Source organism: Neolamprologus multifasciatus, chromosome 6, assembly GCF_963576455.1.
Source record: "Neolamprologus multifasciatus chromosome 6, fNeoMul1.2, whole genome shotgun sequence".
NCBI lineage: Eukaryota > Metazoa > Chordata > Actinopteri > Cichliformes > Cichlidae > Neolamprologus > Neolamprologus multifasciatus.
The window spans coordinates 17,422,105-17,436,601 of record NC_140444.1 but is presented as its reverse complement, the minus strand read 5'-3'; the positions used below and the strand labels follow the sequence as shown (position 1 = coordinate 17,436,601).

Here is a 14,497-nt window from a genome sequence, read left to right as displayed (position 1 = left end):
CCTGTGGGAGGTGTTGCGGGAGTATGGGGTGTCTGGCCCTTTGTTATGGGCCATTCGATCCCTATACAACCGTTGCAAGAGCTTGGTTCGCATTGCCGGCAATAAGTCGGACTCGTTCCCGGTGGGTGATGGGCTCCGCGCAGAACCGGTGACAACAGAACCCTTTGTCACCGGTTCTGTTCATAATTTTTATGGACAGGATTTCTAGGCGCAGCCAAGTGGCGGAGGGCTTTCGCTTTGGTGGCCTCAGGATCTCATCTCTGATCTTTGCGGATGATGTGGTTCTGTTGGCTTCATCGGGTGAGGGCCTCCAGCTCGCACTGGAGCGGTTCGCAGCCGAGTGTGAAGCAGCGGGAATGAGGATCAGCACCTCCAAATCTGAGGCCATGGTTCTCAGCCGGAAAAGGGTGGAGTGCCCACTCTGGGTCGGGGATGAGGTCCTGCCCCAAGTGGAGGAGTTCAAGTATCTCGGGGTCTTGTTCGCGAGTGATGGGAGAAGGGAGCCGGAGATCGACAGACGGATTGGGGCTGCAGCTGCAGTAATGCAGACGCTGCACCGGTCCGTCGTGGTGAAGAGGGAGCTGAGTGTAAAAGCGAAGCTCTCAATTTACCGGTCGATCTACGTCCCTACCCTCACCTATGGCCACGAGCTGTGGGTAGTGACCGAAAGGACGAGATCGCGGATACAAGCGGCGGAAATGAGCTTCCTCCGAAGGGTGGCTGGCATCTCCCTTAGAGATAGGGTGAGAAGTTCGGCCATCCGGGAGGGGCTCAGAGTAGAGCCGCTGCTGCTCCACATCGAAAGGAGCCAGCTGAGGTGGTTTGGGCATCTGACAAGGATGCCCCCTGGGCGCCTCCTGGGTGAGGTGTTCCAGGCATGTCCCACCGGGAGGAGGCCCCGGGGCAGACCCAGGACACGCTGGAGAGATTATATCTCTCGGCTGGCCTGGGAACGCCTTGGTGTTCCCCCGGATGAGCTGGAGGAGGTGGCTGGGTAGAGGGAGGTCTGGGCCTCTTTGCTTAGGCTGCTGCCCCCGCGACCCGGCCCCGGATAAAGCGGATGAAGATGGATGGATGGACTGTCAGTGTTAATCTCGTTAAAATGATGTTAATGTCATAACCACATTAACGCTGCAAATCTCCGTTAGCGAGTTAGCGCAAATCGCCCCGTGCGTGGGGCTGCGCGGTGCTAAGGCATTGAGCTCCTTCATGCATCTAGGATGCAGCAGTCTGTCACGGAAGGAGCTCTGCAGTTCAGCAACATTTACATGCATGGGGTGGGAGACTCTGTCCATCAGAGATGTTATTTTGCCCAGAGTCCTTCTGTCTCCCACCACCTGCACTGGGTCCAGGGTGCATCCCAGAACAGAGCTGGCCTTCCTAATGAGTTTTTCCAACCTCTTCTTCTCAGCTGCTGATAAACTGCTGCTCCAACATACAACACTGTAAAAAATGACAGATGCCACCACAGAGTCATAAAAGGTCTTTAAAAGCGCTCCCTAGACTCCAAATGACCTCAGCCACCTCAGTCTGCTCTGACCCTTCCTGTAAAGAGCATCAGTGTTGTGGTTCCAGTCTAGCTTATTATTCAGGTGAACACCCAGGTACCTATACGAGTCCACTATCTCAATGTCCAGATAATGTGGTTATGGCGTTAACATCATTTTAACGAGATTAACACTGACAGCACTAATTTATTCATAACACATGGGAAAAGAACCAGGGAAACCGAGCTAACAATAAAAACAATTAAAAGAATAATGATTAAAAACTGATAAAAACCCTGAAAACAATAAATTTCACACCCGAACTCTGATGGACCGGCACCGGTCTGTGGTCCGGGGGTTGGGGACCGCTGCATTAAAGGACAGGATTAAAATGACCCCACTGAGCCTTCCTAACAATAACTCCCAGCGGCTACTCTGTATCATAAAAACAGAATTCTCTCCAACTGACAAAGTATTTTCTCCATGTATAAAAAATGTAACCTGTAAGACTGGACTAACATCCACATCTACCTGATCCCGCAGAGAAAACTCATAATTCTTCTTGGCACAGAGTCAACAAGGTGATGGAATCATTCCTCTGATATTTTGGTCCACGTTGACATGATAGCGTCACAGATTTGTTGGCTGCACATCCATTATTTGACTCTCCCATGCTGCCACATCCCTGCAATGCCCTGTTGGAGTGAGATCTGCTGACTATGATCAATATTTGAGTACACGATTTGAATTTTGTAACATGGTGTGTTATCCTGCTTTAAACAGCTATCAGAAGATGATTACCCTGTGGTCATAAAGGGATGCTCATGGTCAGCAACAATACTCAGGTAGGCTGTTGTGTTTAAAGACTCAAAAACAGCTTCCTGACCAGATAACTGACATGGAGAAAAATCACCCAGGTTCCCTCATCATTATTCTATTGGACCTTAACAGTGCAAACCTCACCCACGAACTTCCAAAATGCGGACAGAACATTAAGTTAATCAGAACTGAACTTGTAATTTGGCATACTTGGGCCGACACAATTACTGTACTGTACTGTGCAGCTCTTGGACTCTCGGATCACTTTCTGCTTCACATCATACCTACCTACAGACAGAAATAAAAACTTTCTAAGCTTAAAGTTAAAACTGTCAGGAAGTGGACCAAGGAGTTGAAGAAGGATTTACAAGCCTGCTTCGAGTACACAGAATGGAAAGTTTTTGAAGTTGCAACCACTGACATAAATGAACTCACTGACACCGTGACATTATACATCTGTTTTTGTGAGGACTTGTGTGTGTAAACTGAGACCTTTTGCACATACAATAATAACAAACCATGGTTTAGTCCAAATCTGGGGAAGCAGTGCCAGACCAAGGAGGAGGCCTACAGCAGCGGGAACCAGGCCCTGTACAAGCAGGCCACAAACAAGCTGAGCAAGGAGATCAGGGTCGCTAAGAGGAGTTACAATGAGAAGTTAAAAAAAAAACTACTTCTCAGCCAATGACCCCGCTTCAGTTTGGAGAGACCTGCAGCACATTCTAGTAACAGGAGTCCATCCCCCCTCTGTGAAGAGGATCCTCAATTGACTGACGACCTTAACACCTTCTACTGAAAGACAACTATTCACACCTCCCTTATGCTCACCCTCACATCCACACAAAAAGAACCAGCAGCCCTCACTCCCTCCCCTCTGACCCCCTGCCTACATTAAAGATCTGTGAAGAGGATGTTTGTCTGTTCTGTCAGAGATGGAACACCAGGAAGACTCCAGGACAGTTTGCCCCCCTTGTATCTGAGACTCCGTGCTGACCTATTGATGTGTCGGGAGTTTGGTGTTCTTGCCGGCTCAGATATTTGAAGTTTACACAGCTACATTCTCACCTGAAAATATGTTAAAAGTTTATTTTGCGACCCAGAAAGAGTAATAAGAGGAATATTAAAACTAAGTAGCTGCCGCCATTGTTGGAAATTGGAATTGGCTGGGCCGCGCTATAAATTCTGCGATATGGTTTTTCAATTTTGTTGTCCGGGTGGAAACTCGGGAGAATGGTGGCTCCGGGATATTTTCGGGAGGGGCACTGAAATCGGGAGGGTTAACACTCCTGAAAGACATCAAAGAAATCCTGCTGGAACCCCTGCAGTTTGCCTACTGGCCAAACAGGTGAGCCAAGGATGCAGTCTTTGGAGGCCTTTGGAGCGTGATGTCACGGGAGGGGGCGTGGCCAGGATTTTTAGTTGAGGCGCCATATTTCTGGGTCAAAAAAAGCGCTAGCGAAAGAGGAGCGAAAGCACACGGAGAACATTAGCTATGGTTCGTACTTGCTGTGTAATCGGTTGTAACGTTAGTTCGCGCGACCGGCAAAGGAACAAGTCTGAAAATGGTTTATCTTTTCATTCTTTCCCCACCTGGAAGCAACATGAGGGAGTTCATGTTGCGGATGTAACCACAAGACAGCGTCTAGCCTGGATAACAGCTAGGGTTGCCAACTCCCTGAGAAATAAATAAGGGACACCTGGTGGCCAGGGCCGGGCGACCCAGTTGTCTTCACCCTTCCCAGTGTGGTGAATTTTTTTGCTCTTTTTTTGTGTGTGAAATTATTTTTTTAACCATTTGACTTGAATTTGATTTAAGTAGATGCATATTCTTTGTGATATCAACACATGGGAAACTAAAATCATTTAGCCATTTATTTTCTAGCTCAAAATGACAACATTAACACAATAAAACAGGTCTCTTTCTTAAACAGAAGCCTGTCATACTTAACTTTTGAGAATAAAAGTAAATCTTTCTTTAAAAGAACTCTGTCCTGCTTAACCTAAAATTATATAAATTAATAGAAAACAATAGAAAGAAAAATATTCTTGTAACAGTGCACATTTAGTGCATTTAGTGCAATTGGCTTCAGTAGAGGCATTTTTTCAGCTTTTGCTCCCGTTTGTAAACCCACTTGTTCCCATGATTACGCATCATAACTCATCATCATTATTCATCTATGTATTACTTTTATGTATTACTCATCTATTTGTTGTAATCATCTATCCTTGCAGTTGTTTATTACACAAAATAAATTATATTATCACACTTCTGGCCACATAGCGCTGATATTCACTGCACATGCCCATTTTAACCTTAACCAGAGGGTTTAAAAACAAACAAACCAGTGTTTACATACCATATCTGCTTCTGCCGTGGCCTGGTGGACAAAAATTGGTTAAGGGTTCCCCGAGCTTTCACGCCCCTCATGTTCTTCATGTGCCCACCATTAGAAGCATGCCTATGGAAAAAGTGCGCCGGCACACAGTGCAGTGCGCTTTATTGGTGTTATCGTGCACTTTTCCAGCCAGGTGTTTTCCTTTTCCCATTCTTTCCTGTACTTTTGTAGCCTTTTTTTCTTTCTCTGAGAGGAACAAACATTGCTGGTCTAATGCTGGGCTTACACTGTGCGATTTTTGGCCCATTTTGAGGCGATTTTTGAGTCGTGCGACCAATTTGGTGATCGGCCCGATTTTGGCCTTCATCGTGCATCGTGTAGTATACGTGGGGTAACGAGAAGCGATTAACACCTCACGACCAGCTCCCGATCATCAATCGCTCGTGAGGGTGTCACCGCAGCCGCTCACACTGCTCACACGCAAACACGTAAACGTCGGTGAAAAAGACGGAGCAGCACGGCTGTGCGGCGTGTGATCTGGACACAAGCGATGGAGGCACAACTTGTAGAACTTTGGAAAGCTCATCCGAGCCTTTTCGAAGTGGCATCACCAAATTATCACGACCACAACAACCGTGAAAATAGTCGGATTTACATTGCTGCTCAATCACAGCTGCCTGATCAGTGTTTTTCATTAGCAATTTAGCAAAGTTGATGGTGGTGTGTGTCTGTGTGACAGATTTTCTGTTATAACCTTCATTTTATGGAGGCACAGTGTGAGCACTCAGGTCGCATCAGAGCATCGGGCGGTATAGTGTGAGACCCTGCATCGTGACCTACGAATTTATAACCCATGCGAGCCAATCGTGCAGTTTGAAAATCGCACAGTGTTTGCCCAGCTTCAGGTGTACTGTCGTCTGAGACCGCAGTGTCGGCGTTTGTTTCCCTGTTGGCCATGCTTTTTGTTGTGGTCATCTGTTGTCTTCCGGTATTTTCTCTGCAAGCGACCTTTCCTCAACCAATGAGATGAGCGGTAATCTGAATTGTCATACTCGAATTGTCATAAGTGTGCTGTCAGCTCATTGGTCACAAAGCAGGAGCGGGGCTGGGAATTATGTTTTCAAACAAAGTGTTAATTACATTAAAACTTATAGACTACTTTTGATTCTCACTGTATTACGGGACAAAGTGCGTCCCTTTTCAGCTCAATACGGGACGTGTACTTTTGTTTCTAAATACGGGACGATTCCGTTTTTTAAGGGACGGTTGGCAACCCTATCATCTGTTGTCTTCCGGTATTTTCTCTGCAAGCGACCTTTCCTCAACCAATGAGATGAGCGGTAATCTGAATTGTCATACTCGAATTGTCATAAGTGTGCTGTCAGCTCATTGGTCACAAAGCAGGAGCGGGGCTGGGAATTATGTTTTCAAACAAAGTGTTAATTACATTAAAACTTATAGACTACTTTTGATTCTCACTGTATTACGGGACAAAGTGCGTCCCTTTTCAGCTCAATACGGGACGTGTACTTTTGTTTCTAAATACGGGACGATTCCGTTTTTTAAGGGACGGTTGGCAACCCTAATAACAGCTGTGAGAAGACCTGATATGAAGTTCTCTTCCATGCCAAACATCTGTTGGTGTGCTCCAGACATTTTCAGTCCGGTAAGTCCTAAATATGTACATATCAAGCTTTATAGCCTATTAGTTTTAATGTTGATGCGCTCAGAGGTCAAACGTCCTACCGAGTGAATTCGCAGACATACGTTCTATGTATAGATACACTAATTATTTTTGCGCAATTGTAGGTAAACCAGCCAATGTAATGGATGAGACAAATCCTGACTGGGTTCCAACGCAGCATATGGGGCGCTCCGAAATCCTAACATCTAATTCTGACCGTCACAGAAGGCGAACGCAACGAGAGCAACAAAGAGCACCAGTCGGAGGTAAAGACCACCACCACCACCCCCACCCCAATCCTAAAATTAAAAACGTCCTCTCACTGTCCGACAATCATCACATAGCGTTTTAATTAATCATGCGCCCTTATTTGGAATACTGCTGAACATTTCCCTTTTGTGTGTGTACTCTTTGTATCTGACAGCCTTTCATAAAGGAGTAGTAGAGTGTGAAGATGAGGCCTGTGCAGCAGTTGCACATGAAGAGCAGCTCAAGTTGGACACGACAGAAGACCAACACCATAATCACCTTGCCAAGGAGGCTGTGGGCCAGAGTTGTGTTGGACAAGTGGAGGCTCTGAGTGAAAATCTTGATCTGACAGTAAGACACACAGAGGCTACAAGACAGACGAAGGATTGTGTGTGCTGTGAACAGAGCAGAGCAGAAGTAAACCGGCTGTTGGAGGAGAACAGGAAGCTTCAATCACAACTGAAAAAGACAGAGCTGAATGAACATTTTTTTAAAGGATGACACGGAAAAAGTAAGATATTACACTGGATTACCTTGTTTTGCAATTTTACTGGCCGTGTTTGACAGTGTAAAAGCTTTCCTGCCAGCGTCACAGAAACTGTCGCATTTCCAAATGCTATTACTCACACTCATGCGTCTCAGACTTGATCTTCCTGTCCAGCATCTTTGTGATCTATTCAATGTTTCCCACAAAACTCTGTCTTCTGTCTTTACCGATACCATTGATGTTTTGTATGCCCGCTTAAGAGCCTTGGTGCACTGGCCAGAGAGGCACTGTTTACAGGCCACAATGCCCCCTCAATTTATTGAAACTTTTGGAAAATGGGTAGCCGTCATTGTAGATTGTTTTGAAATTCGTACAGAAAGACCATCAAATTTAAAGGCACATGCACAAACATACTCTCGATATTAGGGTACACACACCATGAAATACCTCGTTGGGATCACACCTCTTGGTGCAATTTCATTCATTTCCAAGGGGTGGGGGGAGTGCATCAGACAGACATATCACAGAGAAATGTGGTATTCTTCAAAGGCTGTTACCAGGGGATGTAGTTTTGGCTGACAGAGGCTTTGACATCAGAGATCCTGTGGGAATGATGTGTGCGGAGGTTAAGATCCCTGCATATACAAAGGGCTTCTGTCAACTCGATGCCAGGGACATAGAAGATACGAGAGCTATTGCCCACCTAAGAATTCATGTTGAGCGAGTAATAGCTACTTTGCGCAATAAGTTCAAAATGCTGCATACCACCATGCCAATCTGTCTACTTCTTCCATGTGAGGGTGAAGATGTGACCCTTCTTGATAAAATAGTGAAGGTTTGCTGCGTTTTGGTGAACATGTGTCCCACTGTGGTGGTAAAACCAGGGACAACTGAAACTTGCTCTTGTTAAAAATTCGTAAACAACGTGTGCTGTATGTATTGTGATTATTTCTCTTAAGACATAGTAATTTCAAGACAGTTGGTGGTGAGTTATGTTATAAAAACGTTGTCATTACATTATTGTATTTGTAAACTGTAACTGACACTTATTCTTCACTGTAACTACTTTGATCGCCTTTGACGTTGTTGTAATAAAAGTAATGACAAGAAAAAAATCGTTTGTTTCTTTATTTACATTTTGTAAAGTGGTATTTTGTTAGTACAAAAGTAGTGAAAGCAAATTGTGAACATGTCTAGGCACATCAGGGATAAAACTAGACCCCAGAAAGAAAAAATTAGATATTCAGAGCTGCACTACAAATAGAGAAAAAATTTCGAAGAAGTTCAGGAAGGCACTTTTTTTTCTTTTGAAGAACACCTGTGCTTTCTTCAATCGTGGTTCCCAGAAGTCCACATCAGGGAAGATGCTAACCACAGCCATGTCTCTTTGGGTCCATACAATGAGGTCACAGTGCTTGGCGCTGGTCACAAAGATTTGTGTTTGCACTTGAGAGTAGTAAGGGTGCGTCCTCTTTAAGTGAAGTCCATTTGCAGCTAACTCCAGGTAGAAGTATTTATCCTGCGCATCCACTGCCGGCTTAATGCTGTCCATTCCGTATTTAAAAGTACCCTTTCCCACAACATTCACACATAGTGAGTCCATCAGGAGATGCTCCAAGTTCAGGAAAACGTGTGTTCACAATAAAACCGCACAAACGAACCTGCAGATAGTGAAGTGCTGCAATTTTTTTTGGTGTAGGCCTTTCGTGCGTCCTCCTCATGTTCCAGTCCCCATCTTGTTTGCACAATACACATAGACTTTTCAGGGTAGCACACACGATTAACCACGCTTTGGGCGGGAGTTTCTAAACTTGTGGCAAAAACAGCGTGCCTCACTGAAGCTGTGATTCTCCCGGCACGCCATCGAAACCAATCAAGGCTCTTGTGCTGAAGTTTTGTGTGTCCTTCAATAGATTCTGCCTGCTCTCCAGTAACTGTTACAGCATTTTTATACCTTACACAGTGCAGCTGTAGATCAGAAAGGCCAAGGTCAATCGATCAATCGCATTCAACTAGACTCAAGCTGACTTACCTTTGTTTGAAAAACGACGTACTCACAGTTTGTCTGCTGCTTTTCTACCTCTACAGTAATCACTGTACCTCAGAAGAACCATCTGTGAAACTCCTAAAGTTTGTGGATGACACCACTATCATTGGTCTGATCCAAAATGAGGATAAATCCGTGTATAGTTAGGGAAGCAGATAAACTGGTCCACTGGTGCAGTTAGAACCACCTGAAGTTGAACCCACTCAAACTGTGGAGATGACGGTGGACTTTTGAAGAACCCAACAAACCTTCCCACCTTTTGCCATCCTCAACAATACAGTAGTTACTGTGGATCACTTCAGATTCCTAGGATCTACCACTTCACGCGATCTAAAGTGGTCCTCACATATAGAATTTGTCTGGAAAAAGTTGCGGCAAGTCAGAAACTTAACCCCGTCATAGGGGCTGCTGGTCATCTTCTTCACTGCCTTCATCAGGACAGTCCTGTGCAGATCTATCGCTGTCTTGTTCGGCTCAGCCACGAAGCAGGACAGCGCCAGAGTGCAACAGACAATCAGTCTGGAGACAGGATCATCGCTGTGGATTTTCCCTCCAGAAGGACAGAAAACATCTCTGCAGACCCCTCACATAATTTTGATGAGCCCACGTAAATTGTAGCCTCGGTTTCCTGTTCTTAGCGAACAGGTATGGCAGAAGTTGTGGTCTTCTGCTGCTGTAGCCCATCTGCTTCAAGGCTCGACAAATGTTGTGTTCAGATACGCTCTTTTGTATACTTTGCTTGTAACAAGTGGATATTTGAGTTATTGTTGCCTTCCAACCATGACACATTGCTGCTGGCCATCTTGCTGTTTTTATTTTTCTAGCTTATGGCAAAACCCTTATCTTCAACCCAGGATCTGACTGAAGGCCTAAGCACTAAATCTTTTAAGGCAGCAAATGATGCTGCCTCAGTAGTGTTTGAGTGTAAATTCATAAGGGCTCAGAATGATATGATATATCTCGACAACCCCAATAGTTTTTTGATACTTGCAGTTGGATTGGAAGTTAAGATTGTTTACTTTCTTTATGGTGAAAGAATTTAATTGTTCCATTTGAAACCTTGCCGTGCTTACGTGGATAGCAAATAAATGTCTAACATCAATGTACTTGTTTTTGTCTAAACAAAGAAAAAAGGTAAACAAACTCAAAATGTAATGAAGGGCACACTACAGTCATCTGTAATCTCTTTCTTTGTTGGTTTTAAATATCTACCTGGATGTGAGCTTGTTTACGTCGTAATTTTCCACAGTTTTTTCGAAGACATCCACTCACCCCTGTATGGCATAACATGTGGGCAATGACTTTAGGCAAAATTTGTAGAAAAACTCATTCAACCCTCAGCCTTCTTGGACTGAGAGGACTCAAAGGCCAATTATACCTGCACGCTGCTTGTCTGGGTGGCGACACCCATCATTTGTAGAAGAATACTTCAGCAAATTCTCATGTCCTCAGTTCTCAAATGGTGATGGGCTGTAGTGACATGATTGTTTGTGAGTGGTAGAACCAATGCAGTAACCGTAAAAAGCCCCTGAGTCAAAGTCTGTAAGTGTGGAGATTGAATCAAGCCTCTGTATGACCTGGAAGAACCAAAGCCATCACTAAGGTCGGACCTAATTAAATGTTTCCATGAAGGCTGGTACCCATCCCAGGTGAAGCCAGTGAATGTGATGTTATAGCCTGTTCCAACACTGGCTCGTACAGACCATCGAGAAGACTCCATAAAGCTCCAATTTCAATTTTGTCACTATTCCCTTCAAGGTACTTTTCTTGAGCAGTGCTGCGCCACTTCCAGCAACCTTGCTACTTCCATTTTTTTTCTATGGATGTTCCGTACTGACCAACTGCATGTTCACATTTGCAGTGCACATTGTATCATATCCATCAAAACAGTGGGCCTCAAACCTGGATCTGAGCGAGGAAGGTGGTTCTGTGATGAATGTGCACAACTGTACAATGGGAAAGTGCCACAGTTCAGATCTTTTGTCCCAAATTTTCTCTCTTGGACCTTTCATAATGTTACAATCTAGGGATATTTTCCAGGTCTAGTTTTATCTCTTGATGCAATGCCCTCAAAATTCCACTTATCCACTGAGGACTGTCTGTCTCTTGAAGGCACAGCTTATCACCAGTGATGATCCTCAACATGAAGATTGAGCTTGACACCTATTTTGCTCACTGCGCAAATTTGAGGTCCATGAAAAAGTCAAAAATGCAATGATACAAAAGACTTTGACACAGTAATTTAAAAATTTCAGGTGTCATCTTCCAAGGCTTATATTGATGCAGCACTCTTGGATCCAGGCATGTCTTGTCACAGCCTAATCTGGTGAACCAGTCTCTCCCTCTGCCAATCACTTCCAGAGGACCACTTAGCCTATCTGTCTTGATTTACCATAGATGATTTTATCATATTGCAGTGAGCTTAGTCTATTGCACTTCAGATTTTCTGGACTGAGTTCCTCCATCCTTCATCAGAGCAGTGCCCCATGTCCTGTCAGCATTTTCATCTAATCTTACCAGGGAAGTCCCTGAAGCCAGGACTTTTTAGTAGATTAGCAGGACACTAATCAGAAAGTTGGTGGCTTGATCCCTGGCTGCTCAAATCTGCATGCCAACTAGTGAACCCTGATGCATTCATTGGAGTGTGAATGGTACGTAGAAAGCACTTGCGTGCTTGCGTGAATCGATGAATGAGGATTTTAGTATGTAGTGCTTTGAGTGTTCGGAGTAGAAAAGCACTTTATAAGAACAAGACTGCACCTCTTCCACCTAGTCTGTTTATATTTCCTCATCCGAGACATGCCAACGTCAGTCAGAGCTCATGGCCAGTCAATGTACAGTTTGTCTCAGTCCGAGCTAGTTTCTACTTCCCTTTCTTCCAATCCAGACATTGCATTGCCAGTTTCCTGGAGACATGAGACTGTCTTGTTGTTAAGATTCCAAACCAGATCATCTACCAGCTTGGCAATTTTTTTTTTACCAGAATGGTTAGTTTCAGTTTCTCTTTCCGCTAAGACTAAAATCAAGTGTATTCTTCTTTTGACCAGCTTCCACAGGTCAAAACCCAAGAACTCTTTAACAAGGCAGTCTGAGAACCAATTTCTGCTTTAATTTTAATGGGGCTGTGCAGCTAGTCCCACTAGAGAAGGATAGATAGCACATTTGAGCAGTGGTTAGCACTGTCGCCTCACAGAAACAAGGCTCTCCGCTTGAACATTATGGTCAGCCAGTGCACTCTGCATATTCTCCATGTGGTTCATTGGGTTTCCACTTGCAGTCCAGAGACAGCTTTGTTAAGGTTAACTAGCATCTCCAAATTATCTGTAAGACTTGACATTATCTGTCGCTCAATTCATCGTAGAGAGGGCTCCAGCCCAGCTGTTTAAAATAAATGGACTTGTGGATGACTTCAGGGACCAATCTTAAAACCAGCCAGCCAGCCTTGTGCCAAAATAACGGAGTGGTTACAGCTGTTTAAAGCATTTCAATAATCCTCTTGATGCCTTCACAAGGATTTATCCAAATAGTTGTTCTGATCTTGTTCTCGCATTTGAAGAACACCAGTATAAGACATCCACTGAGTCACAGGACTGCCATCTGACAAGGTTTATTGTGCACATTCAGAGACAATAACATAACCTTTTTGATTTTGGTCCCCACACGACTATATTTTCTGTATCCTGTTACCAAAGTCCATGTATTTGTTGGGCATTGGTTTTCTGCTTTGTGGTTTCTGTATGGTCCGAGTCACACAGGCTTAATGACCACTCTGTAATCATCTGGCAACCACTGGTAATGAGGTTAAAAAAAAATATATACACATGTTCCCTGAACCCCTGACCAGTTGGGAGCTGGTGTTGACAGTTGCTTTGAGATCGATTGCTGAAGCCTCATTCACATAGGCCTAGGGATCAGTCAGTGACCCACTGGCAACCCCAGGTTGTTTAGGAAAAGTATGTATCCCGCAACCAGCTGGTGAGTGGTTGCTGGCAGTTGCCACTGTGTCGGTGACGATTTCTCTGCACAAATTGGGCAATCACAAGAACGTTGTGGATGCAGCACTCTTTGAAACAGATTTCACCTAGCATCACCCACAAACCTCTAGGAACAACTTGCCAATCCTTTGGGAACTACAAAGGATAACTACAAAGGAGTCATCCAGACTCTCTAGGCCTAGGTGACTCAAGTCTAACTGCAGAGGAGTGCTATGGCATTAAATACAGAATATTTAATCTGTCACTGACTTTAATAAAACCTCTTTATTATGCTTGTGAAAGTCTGGTTGCCAGACAAAACTTACAAAAGTTATCATTCCGTTTCTACCACACATTTATACATTTCTGTGCAATTTAGTTTACATGGAAAAAAAAGTCCTGTCAAGTAAAAGAGGAAGAAAAAAAAAAGAAAAAGATCTGGGTCTGAAGATCAGGAGCGAATAACACAAATACCTGATCTGGCAGGAGGGGCAAACTTTTTCAACTTATATACACAACAGCTTAAGTCACAAAAAACACATTACATATGATGAGTGAGACAAAACCAACCGTTTGCCACTTGAACTCTCCAAGTCAGTTTGTTGCCCAGTTGTTATATGGGAAGACATTTACAGGTGTTTGTTTTTGTCCAGCGTACAATATTTCAGTTCCTAACACAAAACAGGTGAAAAGTCATAAACTATCAAAGGCAAAACGCTATGTCTTTTCTGTAACGGTTCAACTAGAGCTGGAACTGATGACATTTGTGCACTGAGGTTCGCAGAAAGAGCCAAAGCGCCCATATACATCTTTGGCTCGAACAGCAAAGTGATACGTGGAGCCAGACTGGAACTGGGTCAGCGTACAGGCCATAGGCAGTGGAAGGGCCTTCACCTCCCCAATTTTCTTCCAGTGCTGCTGAGATGCATTGCTGTTAGAGTTATCTTGATGAAAGGCATAAAGGTGATAGCTTTCTACAGCTGCGCAGGTCCGATCAACTTCTCCAACACACCAGGAGAGCACTATACCAGTCTGACTCTGCACCAGCTTTAGCTGAGGTTGTTGAGGAGGTGAGGTCCGTTCAGCCTCTGGGGGTAAGCGTGATGGTGCGGGTGCAGGAGGGAGCGGTGGAAGCGCCATGCTGGAGCCTCGAGTTGGTGTAGTAGTAGTGGTTACACTGCGGGATTTTAATGGAGCATCCTGCAAAAAAACAAAATCTGGTGTCACAGCTTGTTCTTTCCTTTTAGTTGTGGCAAAAAGATCATTTGTGCTTGGATAACTCCCAAAACAGCTAACAGCTGTAGTTTTCAACAGAGAAAAATCTAATAATAGCTTTAAAAACCAACCATCAGCAAATCATGTTAAAATAACAATTCACCAAGACTTAAACATGGAAGTTACAGAACAGAAAAGT

The 14,497-nt window shown here is 44.3% G+C and overlaps 1 protein-coding gene and 1 pseudogene across 6 annotated transcripts in view; one reads left to right on the top strand and one right to left on the bottom strand.

Moving 5' to 3' along the window:
* The first annotated feature begins 6,227 nt into the window (after positions 1–6,227).
* On the top strand, positions 6,228–13,518 carry LOC146516781 (uncharacterized; annotated as a pseudogene). Its single transcript, XR_014874756.1, has 3 exons — positions 6,228–6,308; positions 6,452–6,592; positions 6,751–13,518. The product of XR_014874756.1 is annotated as an uncharacterized LOC146516781 (transcript).
* Positions 12,701–14,497, bottom strand: part of atf7ip (activating transcription factor 7 interacting protein) — a 30,967-nt gene continuing 29,170 nt past the window's right edge. For all 5 annotated transcript variants that reach the window (XM_085164274.1, XM_085164273.1, XM_085164277.1 and 2 more), the window contains one exon: positions 12,701–14,283. In XM_085164274.1, coding sequence (XP_085020400.1) covers positions 13,822–14,283 — 462 coding nt within the window. In that variant the 3' untranslated portion in view covers positions 12,701–13,821. The remainder of the gene's footprint in view (positions 14,284–14,497) is intronic.